The following is a 19,988-nucleotide window of genomic DNA, read 5'->3' as shown; positions in this document are numbered from 1 at the left end:
TCTGGGGAAAATTATGAAGCTTTTAGTTCCCACATGACTGCCCTCTCATGCAAAGCAGCATTGCCATGACGACCAGACTGGTGCAGACTAAGAGGAGCTCCTGTAAAACGACTGTTTAAAAAAAAACAAACAAACTATAAAATCCTAGAAATACTTTATGCTTTTGCAACAGCTGCTGCATCTAAAACATTGAAGAAGTTTCGATCGAGGCTAACACATGTGTATATTACAGAGTTGGGGCGCTCCCTGCTCCTCGGTCCCTCTGCCCATGGTGCTGATGAGGGAGAATGTGAGTCGCTACCACGCCCCGCCCACAGTGAGAGAGCAGGGATGACAGTGATGCAAGACATGCCTCTGAGAAGCCTGCAGCCTATCCAGACCGACCGGACCAGTTTGGACTATACTCCCCATTTACAACTCTCCATATGTTCTTCACCGCTAAGATGCAGCTGAGTTTGATTTGAGGGGAATTTAAGAAAGAAACACCCTCAAGCTGCTTCTGTTTTGGTTTTATTTTACGTTTATTTTAATATTTTGCATCCCCAAACTCGTAGTTGTCTGTTCTCCCAAATGCTTCGCCTGCCAGTCTCGCTTTGCATGTGGCTGTATCCGGTGGTTCCAATTTGCGTCCAGGTGCTTTAGAAGAAAAGGTTGCAGAGGGGCTTTTATTCTTATTATTATTATCAGGCTACTATTGTTATTTTAAAAAAAAAACAAACAAACTCCTCTTTAGCTTTTGGAAGCTCATCCACAAATTTTATTTCCACGATGTCTGATGTGAACGCTGAATGCAATATCAAGGTGTTGTGTCGATTTCGTCCACTGAATCAGTCCGAAATTATCCGCGGAGATAAGTTCGTCCCAATATTTCAAGGAGAAGATACTGTCATCCTCGGGGTAAGTTTTTTTTTTTTTTTCTTCTAACGACCCCTTCTTTTCTGCCACATTTCCATGCACTTGATGAACGCTAGGGGTTACACTTACACACACATCTGATAGGCAAGTGGCCAGACTGAAGACGGGAAGCTTAAAGGCTTCTGACAGGGATCAAACTAAGTATAGCCACAGTCAATACTATCGATATTACGATTAGCCTGCAGTATTATCCAAGTGTGTAATGCTGGTGTTTGTGGGAAACGAGGCTTTCCAAAATCTGTCATTTCACTAAACCACAGATCAAAATGATGAAGAGCCATTCCCCAGCATCACCTCTTTCTTCAAGATGACTAAATTTCACAAGCCAGAAAGCTTTGCAAGCCTTGTGATTAAAATGATTTTCATAAATGCATCTAAATCCTGACCCCACCTTTGTGATCCAACACAAGTTCATTATTCGCTTCTTGTTTTGTATTGATCTGCTGGGATTTGGTGTATTTCTCCTCTCAGAAAATTATGCAGTACTGATTGATCTCCTTGTTTATGCATCTTGTTGTCAGCTGTTAGAGCAGTGTTGAATGATCAGGTGGTGGAAACCTAATGAGTCCTATTATGATCTGCGGGTTGATTCTGCGGGTTGATTCTGTTCAGTAAATGGATTTTGTCTCAAGACAAACTTCATAGAAGCTGATTATTAGTGTCATGGCTTTTGAGTAGTAACATAGTGAACCAATGTATAAAATATTTATTAGACTCATGGATTTGAACCTAAGGCTGGGATTACAATTGTGACTGGGATCCCTCCACCACTGACAGCTTTGCACAATTGCAGGCATGCAGGAAGAAAAGCATCTTCTAAATGTGACTGGTCTTTTTGTGTAGATGTACAGCACATCTGGGCCAAGGCTATCATGCACATGCACCCACACAAGCTCATATACACATAGATGCATAAATGCATTATATGGAAATGGATATGCATGCCTATAATTAAATATGGACACAGGCATTCATTTTACAGTCCTAACAACCGCATTCTGGTGGGGAGCACTCTCCACCACTATGCACACATGAACAGAGAAACAGAGAGCGAGAGAGTGAAATCCACACCCATTTGGCCTGACGGTTGACTTCAAGTGCTGATACACACACATATTGAAATGCAAGACAGCTTTATTAGGGCAGACACCCCTGCATGACATGACTGCATGTCTGTCTTTCTTTCTGTGTTGTAGCAGCAGGATGTCTCCAAAAGACTGAAGAATGCTTATTATCACATTTTGATGCTTTTTGAGGATGGTAGGTTGCCATTACAGCAGCTTGAAATCATATAATTGACATGTCAGTCATGACAACTGTATTTAATTGTGTTTTGGTTGGGCTGGAAGGCAGCAGATGAATAAACACATAATTCAAATCTTCATTCAGATGATGATGTTATTTGAAATGCAGTGTTTAAGTTTTAAAATTCATAAAACATGTTGAAGTACTTTATAATTTTTAAATTAAATGCCAGTACTTTAGTTCCATTTTGGCTATTTAATATCAAATAGAAGAAATGCACATTTCTTATTAGCATAAAGATGACAATGGTTGAAAAAAATGTTTTGGGAAAATGAAGTAGAATCGTATTACCCACTTAAGGGAACTGTACTCTGTCACTATGGTGAAAACCTGCTGTTGTTCCAGAATTTGTTGCAGAACAATGCAGTTTTCTGCTTATATTTTCACTCATATACTAACCACCCCTCAATCTCAATCATTGTGTGCAGTTTTTATCTTTGTGAATGTAATGCATGAATGCAAATGGTTTTTAGGTGCATAAATGTATCCAATGCATGCATTGTCCATCTAAAGTATTTCTCTAGTGTGTCTAGAATACTCTCAGAGGAAGCTGTAAAAAAAAAAAAAAAAAAAATGTTTCCTGTGAGTTGAAATGTAGCAGCCATCAGATTGCATCAGGATTTAAAATATCAAGATGACAGGAAAGCAGACCTGCTGCAAGCAACAGCTAAGCACCCGCATTTTGTCAGCTGATAAAAACAATTCGCATCTGGGCAGTACTGATGGCCCTGTGTTTGTCTGTATGAGGAAGGCTTCTTCCCACAACTTGTTAACTGACAGAGGCAATGGTTTAAGTTGTTGAGTGATGGTTTGACTGCACCTGGGTGACAGGCAGGGGGAGTCCCGGAGAGATTAAAAATTGCAGGAGATGGCCTGTCGGTGCATTCTGAATTGATAAAGAAAGGAACATCTTTGGCACTTTAAAAAAAATATTTTGAGGTGGTGTAGTCAGACTGCATGTGCAACCCCCCCCCCCCCCCCCCCCCCCCCCCATCAAACATCACCTTATCTTGCTTAAAAGATGTTTGGCTTCTTCTGTGAAAGTTGTGGAAACCACTGGCTGCCTGACGGTAATAATTGTTCTATGCTAATTGTGTCTGTATGCTGTTTGCTGCTGGGCAAGGTGCTTTTCACCTTGAGACCGTGGTGCTTTAATTGAACCTTGTGTTTGATGACCTTCCCGCTGTTAGGGAAGATAGGCCCCATCCGTTTGACATTAGAAGTGAGGAATCAGTGTAATTTATCTGAAGTGTAGTGAAGCAGCACAACAGTAGTGCAGTGTGTTTCTTTGATTGGGTTTAAAAGCTGAAAGAGTACAGAGCAAAGTTCCTAAATAAAACCTAAAACTATCCGAAGAACATGTCATGTATTATGGATCATCCATTATAACTGCAGTCAGCCTTCTTATCAGTTCCTCTAAGCACTTTCAGATTTTATCATTGTGAGACTAATTTTGATAACAACAGCAGTATGGCACATTATCTACCCTGCACGATCCCAAAATGAATGTGTTTATTATTCATAGTCTTTTATGAATATCTTTTTTTTTCACCATCAGATTCGCAGCCACCTGTGGAGCTATGCAGCGCTCTGTGGCTGGGTGACACTAATAATCACTCAGGCTGTACTGCCCCAAGCAATGGCCTTTGTGTTTGCTCCACAGTGGAGTGACACAGCTGTCTAGAGTATTTCACTGTCTGCAATAATGCAGCATCACAAAGGCCAGATTGTCCCTCCTAATCTTCTGGCAGTCAAAAAACTGTGATGGTGAATCGTGCTTTTGGGTCTATGAATAAATAAATTATAGTGGCAGTCTCAGAGGCAGAAAGATATGGAATTTTTTTTCTTTCTTGTTCTCCAGCAGTAACATATAGATATCACATGCTAGCTCTGCATGAACTGTCCACAGGATAGGCTTATTAAAAGTGTACTGTATTCATATATGCACCAAAGCAAGATGCATATACACTGCCCAAAAAAATTAAAGGAACACTTTGAAAACACATCAGATCTCAGTGGGAAAAAAAAGCTAGTCCGTTTTAGTGAAATTTCATTGCAGCAATTCAAAATGGTATTCAGTAGTTTGAATGGCTCCCACATACTTGTATGCATGCCTTATAATGCTGAGGCATACTCCTAATGAGATGACGGTTCCTGGGGGATCTCATCCCAGATCTGGACCTGGGCATCACTGAACTCCTGGACAGTCCGAGGTTCTACCAGGTCCCAAAAGCTATTCTCTTGGATTTAGGCAAGCATGGGGACCAGTCAGTGGTATCAGTTCTTTCATCCTTCAGGAAGTGTCTGCATACTCTCACCATATGAGGCCAGGCATTGTCGTGCACAAGGAGGAAACCAGGATCCACTACACCAGCATAGGGTCTGACAATGGGTCCAAGGATTTCATCACAATAGATAATGGTTGTCAGGGTGCAGTTGCCTATCCTGTAGAGGTCTATGTGTCCCACCAAGGTTACACCTCCCCAGACCATCACTGACCCACCAGCAAACCGGTCGTGCTGAACAATGTTTCAGGCCGCATAACGGTCACCACAGTTTCTCCAGACCCAGGTGAACCTGCTGTCATCTGTAAAAAGCACAGGGAGCCAGTGGTGGAGCTGCCAAAGCTGGTATAATATGGCAAATGCCGTAATCAGTAGTGATGCTGACCCTAGCCAAATGCAAAATTAGTTAAAAAACAGAAAAGATGAGGATGAGGGTTGTCTCATTGTTGCCCCTCTAGTGCACCTGTTGTTAATTTCGTTATCACCAAAGCACCTGAAACTGATTAACAACCCCCTCTGCGACCTAACTGACCAGATCAACATCCCAGAAGTTCAATTGACTTGATGCTATACTCTGATTAAAAAGTGTTCCTTAAAATTTTTTTTTTAGCAGTGTACATGATAGTAAGTTCTGAATTAAGATGTTTATAAAAAAATATAATTTGAGACCTATGCTATGCATACCATTTTTAAAAATTATTATAGCTTTAAGAGCTTCACTGGTGTCCACAAGAAAAACTATAGATTATAAAAATGGACATAGTTACCATAACTTCACATACTGGTTAGTGGACTACTGGTTTAAATCATAAAGTTTAGCATTTTGGCCATCACTATCATGTTTTTTTTGGATCCAGAAGTAACTATATTTGGAGAGGGTGGAGCTGGTAGGTGGCTCTTGAAACCTGACTGGAGAAATATACCTCTCTTTAGGACACCTAGTGATACTCAGTTGTACTGGATCTTAAGGACCTTCTGCTTTGGGTTCACTTTTTTATACCCAGTGACTATGTTAATCTTTTATATAGTCTGTGGGATAAACGCCATCATTTTTATTCCCTCTGTCCAAAACAGATATATTTTCCATTTCATTTGGTTGCTTTGTGATTATTTTTAGCCGCACACTGAGTTTAACTTAAGGGGCTAAGAGAGGATGATAGAACTTATCAACAAAGATTATTAGATCCTTTCCCATTTTTAAGTATTCCAACCAAGCAAGAGAGAAAACCTTCACAGTGGATTTACCCTGCAGTGCCTCGTAAACTAGAGGTCATAGTCTTTCCATACCTGTGGGTGTCTTTCATTATGGCAGTTATATTTTAATGAGCAAGCCCCAGAGTGCAAGTCCACACTGATTTTGATTGGACTAAGGTACAGTAAATAACAAGAAAAGTTTCTCTCCATGTTTGGTTGCCCAGTCTGTGAGTGTGTGTGTGTGTGTGTGTGTGTGTGTGTGTGTATGCGGAGCAACTAAGTTTCAGACACTCATTATATCAAGTTCCTAATCTCTCCACTGACCTATATGTTATCATTATATGGAGAAGTTTGACCTTTACTGTTTTTATTGACCATGACAGATAAATGAAATGCGGTGATGTGGGTCTCTGCTCCCATGTTAGTAAACCCAAGTAATATGTGTGCACTAAGGAAATATTGATTCTCTGTTTTTGCACATCATTTATATGGATTATCTTTCCATGGATGCTTTCCATGGCTGCTGTTCCCTTAGGTATTTAGAAGTCTTCTATAGAAATTGCATTGGTTGCTGTATTCATAGCTGTGAGCATCACCTTGTTTACATTTTTAGGAAGAATAGAGGATTAAAGGACTTATAACGGTCTTACAGGGTTCACAGTGAGCGCATACCCTGCACTTTAGCTCTCAGATGTCATGGGGGCTTTGCTCTATCCAGAGAGAGGTAGCTTTTATTTTAAACTAATGATAAATTAAGTCCAAATGGGATTCTGCTGTCGAGAACAGATGTAATATGGTTAAAATTAACCGATTAATAATCAGCAGCCTCTTAGTTTCTGAGATGCCTATGATTCTAATTTCTGATGGGCTGTGGGTCTTTTTTTTTTTTTTAAATCTCATCTGTGAGCTGATTCCCCATCTCCTCCTGCCTTTTTCTTCATTAGGCACCGAGGTAGAAAAGAGGCAGGGGAAACAGCTGCTGTTGAAACAAACTGTTGACAGTGCATGTCGGGCGCTGTGTAAAGTCATCTACCTGTCTTGTACCTGATATTTATAGCACCACTAGAACCATTTCTTCTCAAGGATATGCCTTTGCATCGGCTTTAACCGCCTGGAAACAAAACAGAATCACAAATAGAGGTCTAAGGTGTGCTCTTACTCTGGATGCACAGTTTAGTGCTCTAATTCTATCAGTGCAAGCTCACACCCTTTCCAATTAGCAGTGTAATGGGACTGCTGTGTAGGGTCAAGATCTGGACTCATTTCTTCATGCTGGATGCCAGCACGAGAGCAGCTACCTCTTGGGATCAGACCTCGCCTTCTTCTTCCTTCTCTCGTCCTTTCTGTCATTCTCTTTCACAATGAATGCTTCACAGTATTTTTCTCTGTCTGCCTGGATTTCATGGTGTAATGATTCTGCTGCTCATTTCCTCATGACTCAGCAGCAGTTTGGTGAAGACAGAAAAAGCTCAGCTCATCTGTCATCTCATTAATTTTGGCAGAGGCTTCCAGCAGGTTTTAATAGCGTCAAGAGGGGATGCTCCTGTCAGTCAGGAGCCAAAATATTAAGGGATCTGTTAACTTTGGTAGAATTTACTTCCCTTTAGCCTGCCTAGATATGTGAGGAGGTAGAAAATAATAAAAGGACTCATTGAACTCTATTTTGCTTTCCTCAATAGATAAATCATTATTCAAATCACCACTGTATTAAAGCTAACTTGCGCCATTTTATAATGTCAAGGACCTAAACCATCTACCCCATACCAATGAAGACTGTCAGCACGCCCTCTCATCTTTTCCTTAATACTAACATCACACTGACACCAATTTAGTCAGCAGCCACACCGAACAGGATATTAACTCCAGTTGCTTCGGCTCGTCTTTATTTTTACTCAGTGTGCATGCGTGCCAGGGTTAGATAAGCTGTTCCAGTTCGTAAACACTTTCCTTATGATTTCTCTCTCTTTATGACACAAGTGGGCTGTGACTACCAAGCTTTTAGCTCTGGGGTGTGTTAATGGACCGTCCTCTTCTCATTAGCCTCAGCCCTGCCCAGTGTGCTTCCTGGTCTGTGTGTCTACCCTCATTGTATGTGAGGAGCACATTGTAAACTAGCTGCACATGCTCATGCACGTGTTGGGACATGCCAAGACCCTTGGGTGCTTGGTGATGTATTAGCTTGGGAATAGGAAAGCAAGGAAATCCCAAGGAGAGGAAAGGAATTTCCCAGCCAGCTGCATGCCCAACGCTCCTGTGGTTAAAAACAGTACAGCTAATCGAACTGACACTTAAAACTGCTGACATCTACTCCAGATCACAGGGTTTTTTTTTTTATTCTTTCCCAGGAGAGCCATGCTTTAAAGCACATTTTCCTTTTCTGTGGATAATCTAATTTATCCCAGTTTTAGTACTTAATTTAAACTACATCACACAAAAGAGACTTGGGAAATCTTGGCAAACACAAATATCAGGCTTATTTTAATCTTTGAATGGCCAAGGATTGGCCCCAGCTCAGACTTTAAAAAAGCATTTCACTCCAGGCTACAGCAGCGCAATGCTGTTTTTTTGTGGTTCCCAGTAGGCACATCGATAATCATAGCAAACTTTTTTCTTTTTTTTTTTTTTAGTTTGCTCTTTTACCTCACCTCTTTGGTGTCCTGGAGTTTCTCATTAATTCAATTTTATGCAAAATCTTAATACAGTTGCCCTTTTTTCCCCCCTGGAGGCCTTTATTATCCAAATTACCTCACTGCATGGTGCTGTCATTAGTTGTGGCAGAATTAGAGCAAAAATCCCCATAACCATGTTGTTGATTTTTTACAGCAAATTTAAATCATTGCTCAGTCGTAGTTTAATTCAGTCTAATTACTTATAGTATAAGTTGATTGAAATGTGTGCCACTTTTCTGAAGCTTCTTTTATTCTACTCTTTCATGGTCTAATTTTTTATTCATTCCCGGCCACATTAACGGGCCACATTAACGGGTGTGATTTGGCTCTTTGGCTGGTTGGTGGATTACTGTGAGTATCTTCCTTTGAAATTTGTGCTATTGAGGATCAGTCAAAGTGTCGAGGCTCTAGAGTCACATTCAGGTGCCGTTTACACGAGACCGTTTTCATTTTGAAACGGTGTCGTTTTGATGCGTTTCGGCCTTCTGTTTACACGACAACAGAGTGAAAACGATGTGTTTCAGAAACGGGGTCCAGAGTGGAGCGTTTCAGAAACGCACCGGCTTGCGTTTTCGTGTAAACACTTGAAACCGGGGTGATTTGAAAACGCTCGACTCGCACATGCGCACTATGGTTGCGACGGCCAGTTTTTCGCGCACGCGCAAACTGATAAACAGTACTCGCGGATTCACGAGTGCTTCTTATGCTTTTCCTGTGTTTTTACCGTTTTGTAATTCAGCGTTGTGTGCAGCAGCGATCCAACCTCATCATCGGTCCACACAAAACCTCTCACATTGGCCGTTTTGTAAGTAATGAACAATTTGCCGCACTACCTACTGTGTCACTCCACGCATGCGCGTCTTGCGTAAACAAACTGCAAAGAGAAAACCAACGCCAACTTATGGCCTGGCATGGGAACTACATCGTTTTCATCGTTTCACATGTCCTCGTGTAAACGCGGATCGTTTCTGAAACGCCATCGTGTAAACGAAAGGCTGAAACGCATCAAAACGACACCGTTTCCAGTGAAAACGGCTTCGTGTAAACGGCACCTTAATTTAAACTGTGGCCCTGGCCCACACAAAACCTCTATTTTAATTTGGCACAGGGTTGTAAGCTGGCTGCATTATCATTACATTCAAACATTACTTCTTGCCTAAAATCAGCTAGTAAAGTTTCCTCATGGGTTTCTGTACAAATTGAATTAGAGAAGGACCAATGGCTCAGTTAAAAGATTTCTTTCTGAATAACACTTTAAATCACTTTTTGGATGGCATACCCCCCCCCCACACACACACACACCCAAACAGTTCCATATATTCCTTTTTAAAAATATGTGATAAACTGATGCACTGTCTGCCCCCTTGGTGTTAGAAGGTGCTGCTTGAATTACTTTGCACATTTTAAGTTATGCTGGCACTTTGGCACAGGGCTTTTTAAGGTTAGCTTGCTGCCTAAAAAAACTCCACATTTCTTCAGCATTATATGCTAAATGTGTTTGGCTTTTTCCCTGGTGTGCTGAAGTGCCGCAGACAGAGACAAAACTGCTGTCACGAGTAATCCTGTATCCTGTGAATTAATTTTGATTGCATTAACTGAACGCAAGAAACTGCTGGCTGAAAAGACCATTCAACTGTGAGGCCAGAAGACCTGAGATATTTCTTTTGACATCAAATATTCCCTTTGAGAGGAAGGACAGCTATTAGCTGGGCTCTTGCACTGTCTCAGGTTGTGACTCAAAATCCTTGCTCCAGGCTGACGTGGCTGATCCCAGTTCATGTTAGACAACTCAGTTCTTCTTCAAGACTCATCTCTGTTTTCTAGGATTTTTTTTTTTTATAATTCTATAACATCAATAAATAGAAAGTGTGTGAAGGCTGGGGGGGAGGGGGGGGTCCAATGTGACATTGCAGGGAAGCACTAGAGCAGTCAGTGTCACTTAGTCAATGAGACATCTTTGTCATCTCTGCCAAGTGTTTCCTTTCTTCAGTTTCCTTTCCTTTACCCCCTCTCCCTCTTAAACCTTTCTCCTTTTGTCTCTCTTCACTGTTTGCAGTATTTGAACAGAATTTGATTTTCTATGTGCTTTGCACTACAGGATGCTGAGGGCTCTCCTTGGTGTGTGCTTTAGCTCAGTAAAGGTTGAATTATTTGATATTTTTGGGATCATAAAGGCAACAAAAAAAGCCCTTTCACCTAAAAGCATAATTAACTTTTATCAGTTGTGACATGTGTATTTTTTTTAAACATGAACTAAAAGGGATTCAAGAACTCAGTTAAAACTGAATTGACAAAATAGTTTGGGTTTTTTTTTGGTTTTCTTATTGCTTCTTCTTCACCAGCAGAACTGCTAATGATAATTTAGCCTTTTCACTTTAAGGTAACAGTGTAATATTTGGGGAAATATGCTTCTTCGCCCTCTTGGAGAGGATGAGATGAGAAGATAAATACCACTCTAATGTCCTTATGATAATCTATATTATTTTATCTTACATTGGCCATGAAGACCTGAGACAATTTACAAACAACTTTATGAAAATGACAGGTTGTATATAACAAGTTTTATGAGTAGGGAGGCCATGAAATTATGGGAATCTTATCATCACCTCAAGGTGTGCAGATGTAAATTTTTTTTTATTTTTATTACAATTTGAAGCTGTTTTGTGTGGACCAGTATTTTTCAAAGCATGGTTATTGTCTGCAAAATAATTTCCTATAAATCATATTCTATTTACACGAATAAACAAAACATATTGTGTCTAGTTTTTTCACACAGTATCTGTGGGCCATTAGAAACTCTAATATGGCTGTGACACATTATGTTCAATTGGGGTGCAATGAACCAGCCCTGCTGCTGCATAGTTTGTATTATTATACAGCCAACTAGCTTGAGAGCATGGACAAATGTTTGAGTCTGTCTCTGTCATCAAGTGATGTGGAGCCAAAACCAGCTAAACCAGGATTTAGAATACAAGGGATTCCTTGGAAAATGTTCTATCCCATGAGCTGTCTTTGCTCCCAAAATGCTTGAGAACCTTTCCTGAGATTTAGGCAACTATTTCCAGAACCACTCACCTGTTAAAATTTGGATTTAAATGACAGACTAAATCAGCCAGCTTTGATGATTATAGCCACTGTGACCATCGCCTCAAGTTAAACAGACTGTTTTCCTCCTAATAAGTCCTAAAACTCATTTGGGAAATGTTTACCAATGTTATGACTCAAGTAAGAAGTAGGCTTATAAAATCTGGAGGTGCTGCCTCCTGCTGGACATTTCAGAGGCACTTTTAAGGGTATGCGCATCTGTTATGTGTATGTTACCAATACAGTTACAGTAAATGTGCACCAAAGAAGCAGGCAGAAGTAGGTTCAGCTGTGGTGAGTGTTTCGAGTGTGAAATTTTCCTGGCATATGAAGAACAGGATGGAATAGTTGCTGAAATATTATTACAATTTTATTGCCTTTTTCAATCTGTCATTTCTGTTCATTTCTTTTCTGGCTTCCATTGTAGTTCATCTGTCATGACAATCAATTACTCAGTCTCACTTTCCTTATTTTGAAGTCCCTCCAAATCTCTCTTTATCAAACTCCACTTTTTGTCCATTGGGAAGCTGCTGTTCATATTTTCTGGTCTGAATCCCAGCAAACAAAGCCCAATCTTTCTTTCCCTTCTCCACTCCTCTGCCTCCCGTTTCCCTCATTCATCTTGATAAATTATGCAGAGTATTTCACTTTGATTCAGGAATAATTGCTCCACTTCTATCCGTGGATCTTTCATAACCAACTTGATGCAGGAAAATAACTGAAATTATTAGAAGTGTGTTAACAATGTAATGTTGGGCGGTAAACCTCAGTTCCCCAAGCTAGTGATTAAGTAAAATTGCTACAAAAATTGCTGTGATGAGTACAAGATAGCTGCAAGAAAAATAAAACAAAAATAAACCACCACCACTGGATCTCTGCATTCAGACTTCGCTACTGTACATCTGAGGCTTTGCCCTCGAGGCACTGTGCCAGTCGACTGAGACTTGTCAGCCCAGTGAATTAGGGGAAACAGAAGTGATAGATAATATTGTGTGACTGGAGCTTTTGCAGTTGTGAGGGGTTTTCTGTTGTTGAGAAAAACGCTAATGATGCTGTTATCTGAGGCTTGAAGGCTGATTAGCCTGAAGGATGGGGCAGACACTGGCAGCCTGAGCTCCTCTCTCCTGTCATTCTTGCTGTGTTTGTATGTTCATTGTGTGTGAGGTGAGAAAGAGAGAGGAGAACTGATGAATTTGTGGGTAAGATTGATGCAAAGACTGACAGAGACCAAGATAGACTCTGACTTTGATTAGTGGAAATAGGACTTCTTTTGGCTCTGTCCCCTCTCTGCCCCCAGGCAAGCTTACACACCAGACGATGGTGCAAAAAATTAGCTCAGTGTCTTGGAGAAAGAGGAACACATATATTACATAATGCGCCTATCATCTCCTCCAGCTCTTTCTTTCAAATGTTTACCTGTCTCTCCTGGTTAGTGGAAAGGAAACGGACACTGCGTTGGAAAGTATTATTCCCGCATGCCAAATTTTGGAGGTCGCCAAATATTCACCACAAGCACAGGCTGTTATTTTCAGTGTTAGCCTTTTCTTGCAGAAAGTGTTGCTGTTTCTTTTAAATGCTCCTCGCCAGAAAAGTGAAGGTCAAGTGATGGACCTTCACAAAACAGTTTCCTGTCAAACGACCTTGTGTGACCATGCGAGTAATACATGTCTGCCAGAAGCAAAGGTGGATGTTGCATGGGGTAATTACAGAGCTGAACAACCTCTCAGGGAAGAAGTGGATGGTACTGTAGGCCCGATGCAATGGAGCATGTTACTTTCTCATGGTGAAGTGCTGTGTGCCGACTTTCTCATAGCAGCTGCCACTGACTGATTTGTTGTAACCTCGACTGTGATCGCTCCCTAAAATGAAGGAAGCCCCGCAGAATTCACTGTAATCAAAGTATTCACTCTGGGTGTTTATGTTTACAGCCGTGCCTTCCTTAGACTTTTTAACATGTGGCGAGGTTATTTGGTACCTTACCATTACCTATCAGTAATTGAATAGCATGGAGCTGGCACTAGAAATGTAATCTAATTAGCTATAATATTTAAAACATCTGTCTAAAATTGTGCCGGTCCGTCGAGTGCCGTCAGAACAGCTCTTCGTTGGCTCTATGGGGCATGAGGAATCAAAACTTTAAACACATCACCTGACATATTAGGTCTGCTTGATGATACAATCCATGTTCATGAATTTTTTTGTGTTTTTGGCGACAAAAGTGATACATGTGTACATAACACTGACTCTGCTTTCCACCAGCTGCTGGCAAAAATGATTGAATCACCACACTTGGAAGATGTTCATTCGGCTCACTGATTTGGAAAAATTAAAATGATTTAATTCCATTTGTTTTGAAATATGTTTCAAAAAGCTTGAATGTTCAGCTAAATCTGTGATTTATTTTCTACAAAGTGAAAAAAAAAGTTTAGTGACTGTCCTCAGGGTTGTTTTTCTCTGTTTTCTTCTCCTGCTACTTTCTAATTTCATGTCTCTGCCAGGTGGTTCTGGTCATTGAATAGTATGGTGTGTTTTTAGAGATTTATCTTTAAAAACATCTGCTGTAGAAGGAGTTGACAATTCTCTGGGTTCATCACCATCAGCAGCCTGTTTCAGGTTGTCATTTAAAGCTGTTTTAAGAGGGTGCTCATTTACTTTGAAATGACGTGTTTTTATTTTGACTGGAATATAATGTGGCATCTTGCTGTTCGCATAAGGACTTAGGAAAATAACTGGTATATTCATGAGATTCAAAAACCACATTTAATATACGTATAATTGAATTGATGTGAATTGACACATAGATATGGCTTCTGGGTCTGAAAAGTGAAGCCAATGTGCAAGTGCCTTTCCAAGCAGCAGGCAGTGACTTCTCTTGTTGAAAAAAGAAGTTTGATTATACAGAAATCTACCAGCAACTGACTCTGTTTGTCTCTTGATTTGTTATATCTGTATAAATCTTCTCAGCGAAGTATTATCACCGTCACTAATTCTGAGTCTTCTTCAACACAGCACAATGTTGATTTTTAAAATTATGGTCTAAATTATAGCAAAAAGAAAGCAGAGTATGTCTGATTTGTGATTGGCAGATTGCTATTGTGTGAGCGAGTGGCATCCTTGGTTCCTCAGTCAGATCCATCAGCTCACTTGTCATGTCTGTTATTAGAAAACAAGCTGGCTAAAATGCTCACATCGCAGCTTCAGAACAGTTTACAAACTGATGGCAACACGGTTGCTACGTACATTTTTTTTTTTTTGAACATCCAAGCTATTGTGTGATCCCTGCCAAGCCCTTTATCTCTCTTTTTTCATTTGTCTTGTAAATACATGTACTTTCTCCTCCTCTGTTGTCTTTATTGTATGTTCTCCACCTTCTGAGTTTCAGAATTTTCCACTTTGCTTGTACTTCACTCTGTGTCTTCTGTGATGATTTTCTGTCCTGATTTTACTACTTTCTATTCTGCGCTCTGATTATTGTCTCCTTGTACAGGCAAGTCTTGTGCTTAATTGGCCATCCTTTTCCCACTGCAAAAGAGCCTCACAGTTTCTGTTTTTTTTTTTTAAATGCAGGTTTTAAACCTTTCTCTGACTCTCTCTTTGACAGTGTTTTGGTCTTTCTCTCTCTCACACTCTCACTGCCTTGCAACCCACTGCCTCTTTGTTTCCTGGCAGACAGCAGCAGATTGCAGGCTGGATAGGCCATGTGGGTGTTGAGCATGGCACACAGAGCTGAGGGCCATGGACAATGTCTGCATGTGCTAATATAATTGGACATATTATTTGCACACATGCACATGCATTCAAAGACACTCACATATGCACACATTTTGCATCCCACGCCAGCATTTTTTAACAGCGTCCACTCACAAAATTGAAAAGACATGTTATACCGTGTAACAAGGCAAAAAAAAAAAAAAGCAAATGTATCTATTCCTAACGGGACCTAACAGGCCAGACAGAAAGATGGACATGCAGATTGAAAGCTTACAGAATGTAAGCTTATGCTATTATCATATTTATGCAGCACAGGAGTAGATTAGTGCTTTAGTGGAGACAGCATAACAAATGATTGGCAAAGGGCTGTTTTTCACCCAGCTTATATAACAGATTCATTTTATTCACCCTGATGAAGACCACATCATGATTCCTCTCCCTCCCTCCCAGTTCCTCTCTCCATGTTATTTAGCGTGGTTTGCATGTGTGTAGAGTATCCCAAATGGCTCATTTGGAACAGAGTCGATGCAAATCAGTTCTGACGTGGAGCTTGTTTGTACCTGCAGCTGTGATTACAGTACTTGAAAACAACAGTTGAGGTTATTGAGAAGTAGAATAGAAATTGAAAAAAAAAAATTGAGGCTTGGATTTTGCCAAAGCCTATCTGCACTCTGTCACGAATAAAATATTTTATGAACTCTAAAACTCTAAAGTGGGAGGTCACTGCTGAAATGCTCCTATTCTGGTTTTTCTTTTTTTTTACTCTGCAGTAATTCAGCCTGATTTTCACCTACTGTTGTTGGGAGTGGCACAAATTCTATTTTTTTTTCTCTCCTTTTAGTGTGGCACCTTTTCTTTTTAAAATAGATTGGAGAAAAAACACAGAGTGGCGAGAGAAAAACAGCTTTACTCTCTTTGCAGATCGAAATAATAAATTTCCTATAACCTCAATATATCGTGTCAATAGACTATATTGGTCTCAGTATTTACTTATGGTGTTTTTTTATTTATTTTTTTTTGCAATATTCTTTTTCTTGAAGGTTATTTTACCGTTTCATTGCAAACACTGGTAGATAAACTGCAGTACCTGCTGCATGTCACACCATAGAAACACTAAAAAAAGATCACAAGCTGTTATATAAATAACACCTTTAACATTTTCATTGTGAAAAACCCATCCATGCATCCGTCCGTCCGTCAATCCATCCATCACCTTCCACTTATTGGGTTGCAGTAGCAGCAGGCTAAGTAGAGTATTCCAGATGTCCTTCTCCCCACCAGCAGATCCTCAGGTTTCTGCCAATAACAGGCACTGATGAACTTACAACCACTGCTCCTGCTGGCCACTTCAGCAATGGAGGCATTAAGCATGACTCATTTGTCCCCAACCTTCATTATGGACATGAGAGTTAAAGATATTACATTCAGGGGCTTCCGTCAGACATTCCTAGTTCACCCTCACTACTCGTTTGGGTTTTTCAGGTCTGACCAGCAACCTGACATCTGATCTGACTCACTAGAGTTGACAGGTCTGCTCCTCTCTTCACCAGAGTGTCCAAGACATACAGTCTCAAGTCAGATGATAGAACAATAAAGTTGATCAATGACTTCTAGCCTAAGGTGCTCTGGTACCAATCTACTCATGAGTCACCTTATGTTTGAACATTGTGTTTGTTATGGTCAATCCATGCCTAGCACAGAAGTCCAATAACAGAACACCACTCTGGGTTACATCATGGAGGCCGTTCCTCCCAGTTACCCCTCTCCAGGCATTTCCATCATTGCCCACATGACTGTTGAAGTCTCCCAGAATTATGGAATCCCCCGTCAGAACACTTTCTAAGACCCCATCCAAAGACTCCAAGAAGCCAAGGTATTCTAAACAGTTGTTTCATGCATATGCACAACAACAGTCAGAGCCTCACCATGGCTTGAAGTTGAACAAAGGCAACCCGCTCGCTCTCTGGGGAAAACTCCATAACAGTGACGCTCAGCCAGGGGCTTGTGATTATCCCTACACCTGTTCGGAGCCTCCCACCATAGGCTACTCTGGAAAAGGACAGACTCACCCTTTTCCAGGAATTTGGCTCCAGAACCCTTGAGACACGTGGAGGTGTGCCCAGTTATATCTGTGTTAGCTCAGGTTCCTTCCTCACCAAAGAGGTGACATTCCACATCTCAAAAACCAGTGTGCAATGCTGTGGGTCCATACGCCCAAGCCCCCACCTTTGCCTACTACCCATTCCACACTGCACCCGATCACAGTCACTGTCCCCGCAGGTGGTGGTCAAACAGGGCGACGGATCCGGGATGAGCCCAACAAAGCCCCATGAGCACAGGCCTGGTGGACATTGTGATAAACCATATGAATAAAACTGAAATGCAGAACTAATGCACTGTTTATTTGTTTGACAAATCAAAGATTCAGATTCCATCTTTAAATATCTTTTTTAAAAACAGCCAAGTGAAACTGAATCCAAATCAGAGGTGAAAATCACATAGCAGCATCTACACTAGCCACAGTTACCTTAGAAACATGCACTTTCCTCCTGCTTCCTTAATCAAAAAGTATTTTGTTTGCATACACTGTATATGCAACATAAAGTTTTGCAACCTATATTTCTTTTGCTTGATTGAGTACTCTTCAGGTTTTGCATATTTTTTCTTCTGTGACGGTGCAGTTTAATGTAAGTTTTCATTATTCATCATCACTCCCCTTTAATTCTTTAGTGATCATAAAATGAAAAATGACATAAATCTGTCCATCTATCCATTTTCTTTTCTTTTTTTCATTTTCCTTCCGCAAGCAGAAGCAGAATACATAAATACATATGGCATATAAATACATTTCAGTGAATCTTAATGGGACTTTAAAATCAAATAATAAATGTGCTCAAAAGCCCAAAAAGAAACACAATAAATTGTGAATCAGTAAACCATACATCTTTGAACGTCTTTGACAGAACTTATTATTCAAACCACTGTAAACTGAAGTGATTTAGGGTTTTGTGTTTATCTTGCTGTGTCATTTAGAACCTTCAGGAACTGAAGAGGCCCTCTGTAAAACTTTGAGGTGCAGGGAATTATTGTTGTATTTTATCCATAGTTCCTGGTGTAGCCATAATCAGAGTTTAGACCAGCCTCCCAGGTTCGTATGCAATTTATTAGGCAAGCATATTAAGATCAATCCAAAAAAAGGGAAAGAAATAGAAAAATCAAATGCATAGTGCGTTAGAGCCTATTGCTGTGTCTGGTAAACTGACTCAATGGAAGAGCCCAGTTTTATCTTCTGTATTTTTTCAGCTTTACTGCCAATTTTTTTCTATAATTTCCCAAAAGAATCAGTCAAGTTTGTTTACTCTTTAGTAATTATAGCAATTATATTCTGTTAGGAACATTGAAAAGAAGATAATTATAAGTTACATACAGCTCTATTTTCAATTGTGTATTTGGGATATAAAATTACCAATGACAGAAAAAAAACAGAACCTTTGACCACTTAGACTTTCCTCTAATGTGTCTTCTCCTTACAGTGAATGTATGCCATGTTTGTGGGTGGCTGAGAAGGCATTCAGCTGCTGTGAATTTTATATACATATATAGTATATGCACCACGCACAGAAACATAAGTGGGTCTGTTAGCAGTCAAGCATGACTTTTGAAGGAGGAGGTGAGATGGTTCTCAGTTGCTACATTCACATTTGAGCTTGCTCTAAGTAGAATAGCCTGCATTTACGTGGCACTTTCCTGGTTTTGAACTAAGGTAACTGACAAGGACTTGGTTCAGTCAAGGAAACAGACTCATTTTCTTTCTGGCTTTGTGTATTTGTTTTATGCTCCCTTTCTTAAATACTGATTTCAGGTCATCTGATTTCTTTTACTTTTTCTGCACTTCCACTCCTCTGCTCTGCTCCTCCACTCCATTTCTTCTCCCATCGCCATCACTTTGCTCTTGAAGTCCTTGAACACTGCCTCTAATGGCTTCAGACGTGATCTCTCTCTCTCTCTCTGTCTGTCTCTCTGGGTCAAACAGCCTTTTGCTCAAAGCTCTATGCTGCACTGCACTCATTCGAAACAACCACTGGCTCCATCAAATACACTCAGGATGCATACTGTACTAATCAAAAAGAGACAGATGGGCCTCTTAATGTGATATATACCCTGCTATTCTGGCCTGCACATAGATGGTCAGAGCATCCATAAACCATGTTCACTGCGCGTATTTATGTGGCACTACTTTATAGTGGCAATCTAGGTTTACATAATGTTTTAGTGACAAACATGATGTGTGAAGCCTCCCTATCTCTCTCACATGCCCATGTGCTCTGCTTCACAAAGTTCCCAAAGATTAATTTTACAGCAAGTCACAGGGGAGAATGAGATACTGGCAATAATCTAAAGCGCTCTCCAAACTGTCTTTGCCATAGTTGACTGTGTTTGTGTTGGCCTCCACAGGGGAAGGTGTATGTGTTTGATCGGGTGTTCCCAACTAACAGCACACAGGAGCAGATCTACAACACCTGTGCCAAGCAGATAGTCAAAGGTGAGTCACATACACGGTCTTCTTTTTTTTTTCCACCAAGATGTATGAGTGACACAAAAAGCTGAGGGAGAAAAAGGCAGTACACCTTGAATTACCATAATCGTGATATCCATATCGGTGGTGTCAGTTCACACCGGCAATTCACTGGTGGATACATTAGCACCTCCCTTACAAGGTGCAAGACAAACAATTTCCATGACAAGATGTAGTCACACGGCTTGCATGTAGGAGCGTCAAAATGCACAGATTAACAACATGCATGCTTATCATGGCACAGCAGGA

At 40.5% G+C, this 19,988-nt stretch overlaps 1 protein-coding gene across 1 annotated transcript in view; it reads left to right on the top strand.

Moving 5' to 3' along the window:
- Positions 1-397: 397 nt before the first annotated feature.
- Positions 398-19,988, top strand: part of kif5ab (kinesin family member 5A, b) — an 84,182-nt gene continuing 64,591 nt past the window's right edge. Inside the window, exons 1-2 of the mRNA XM_030729114.1 lie at positions 398-897; positions 19,619-19,706. Of these exons, the coding sequence (XP_030584974.1) occupies positions 769-897; positions 19,619-19,706 (217 nt within the window). The 5' untranslated portion in view covers positions 398-768. The remainder of the gene's footprint in view (positions 898-19,618; positions 19,707-19,988) is intronic.

Source organism: Archocentrus centrarchus, chromosome 5 (genome assembly GCF_007364275.1).
Source record: "Archocentrus centrarchus isolate MPI-CPG fArcCen1 chromosome 5, fArcCen1, whole genome shotgun sequence".
In the NCBI taxonomy this organism is placed as follows: domain Eukaryota; kingdom Metazoa; phylum Chordata; class Actinopteri; order Cichliformes; family Cichlidae; genus Archocentrus; species Archocentrus centrarchus.
Note: the sequence above shows the minus strand (reverse complement) of the source record. Positions and strands in the feature narration are given on the sequence as shown.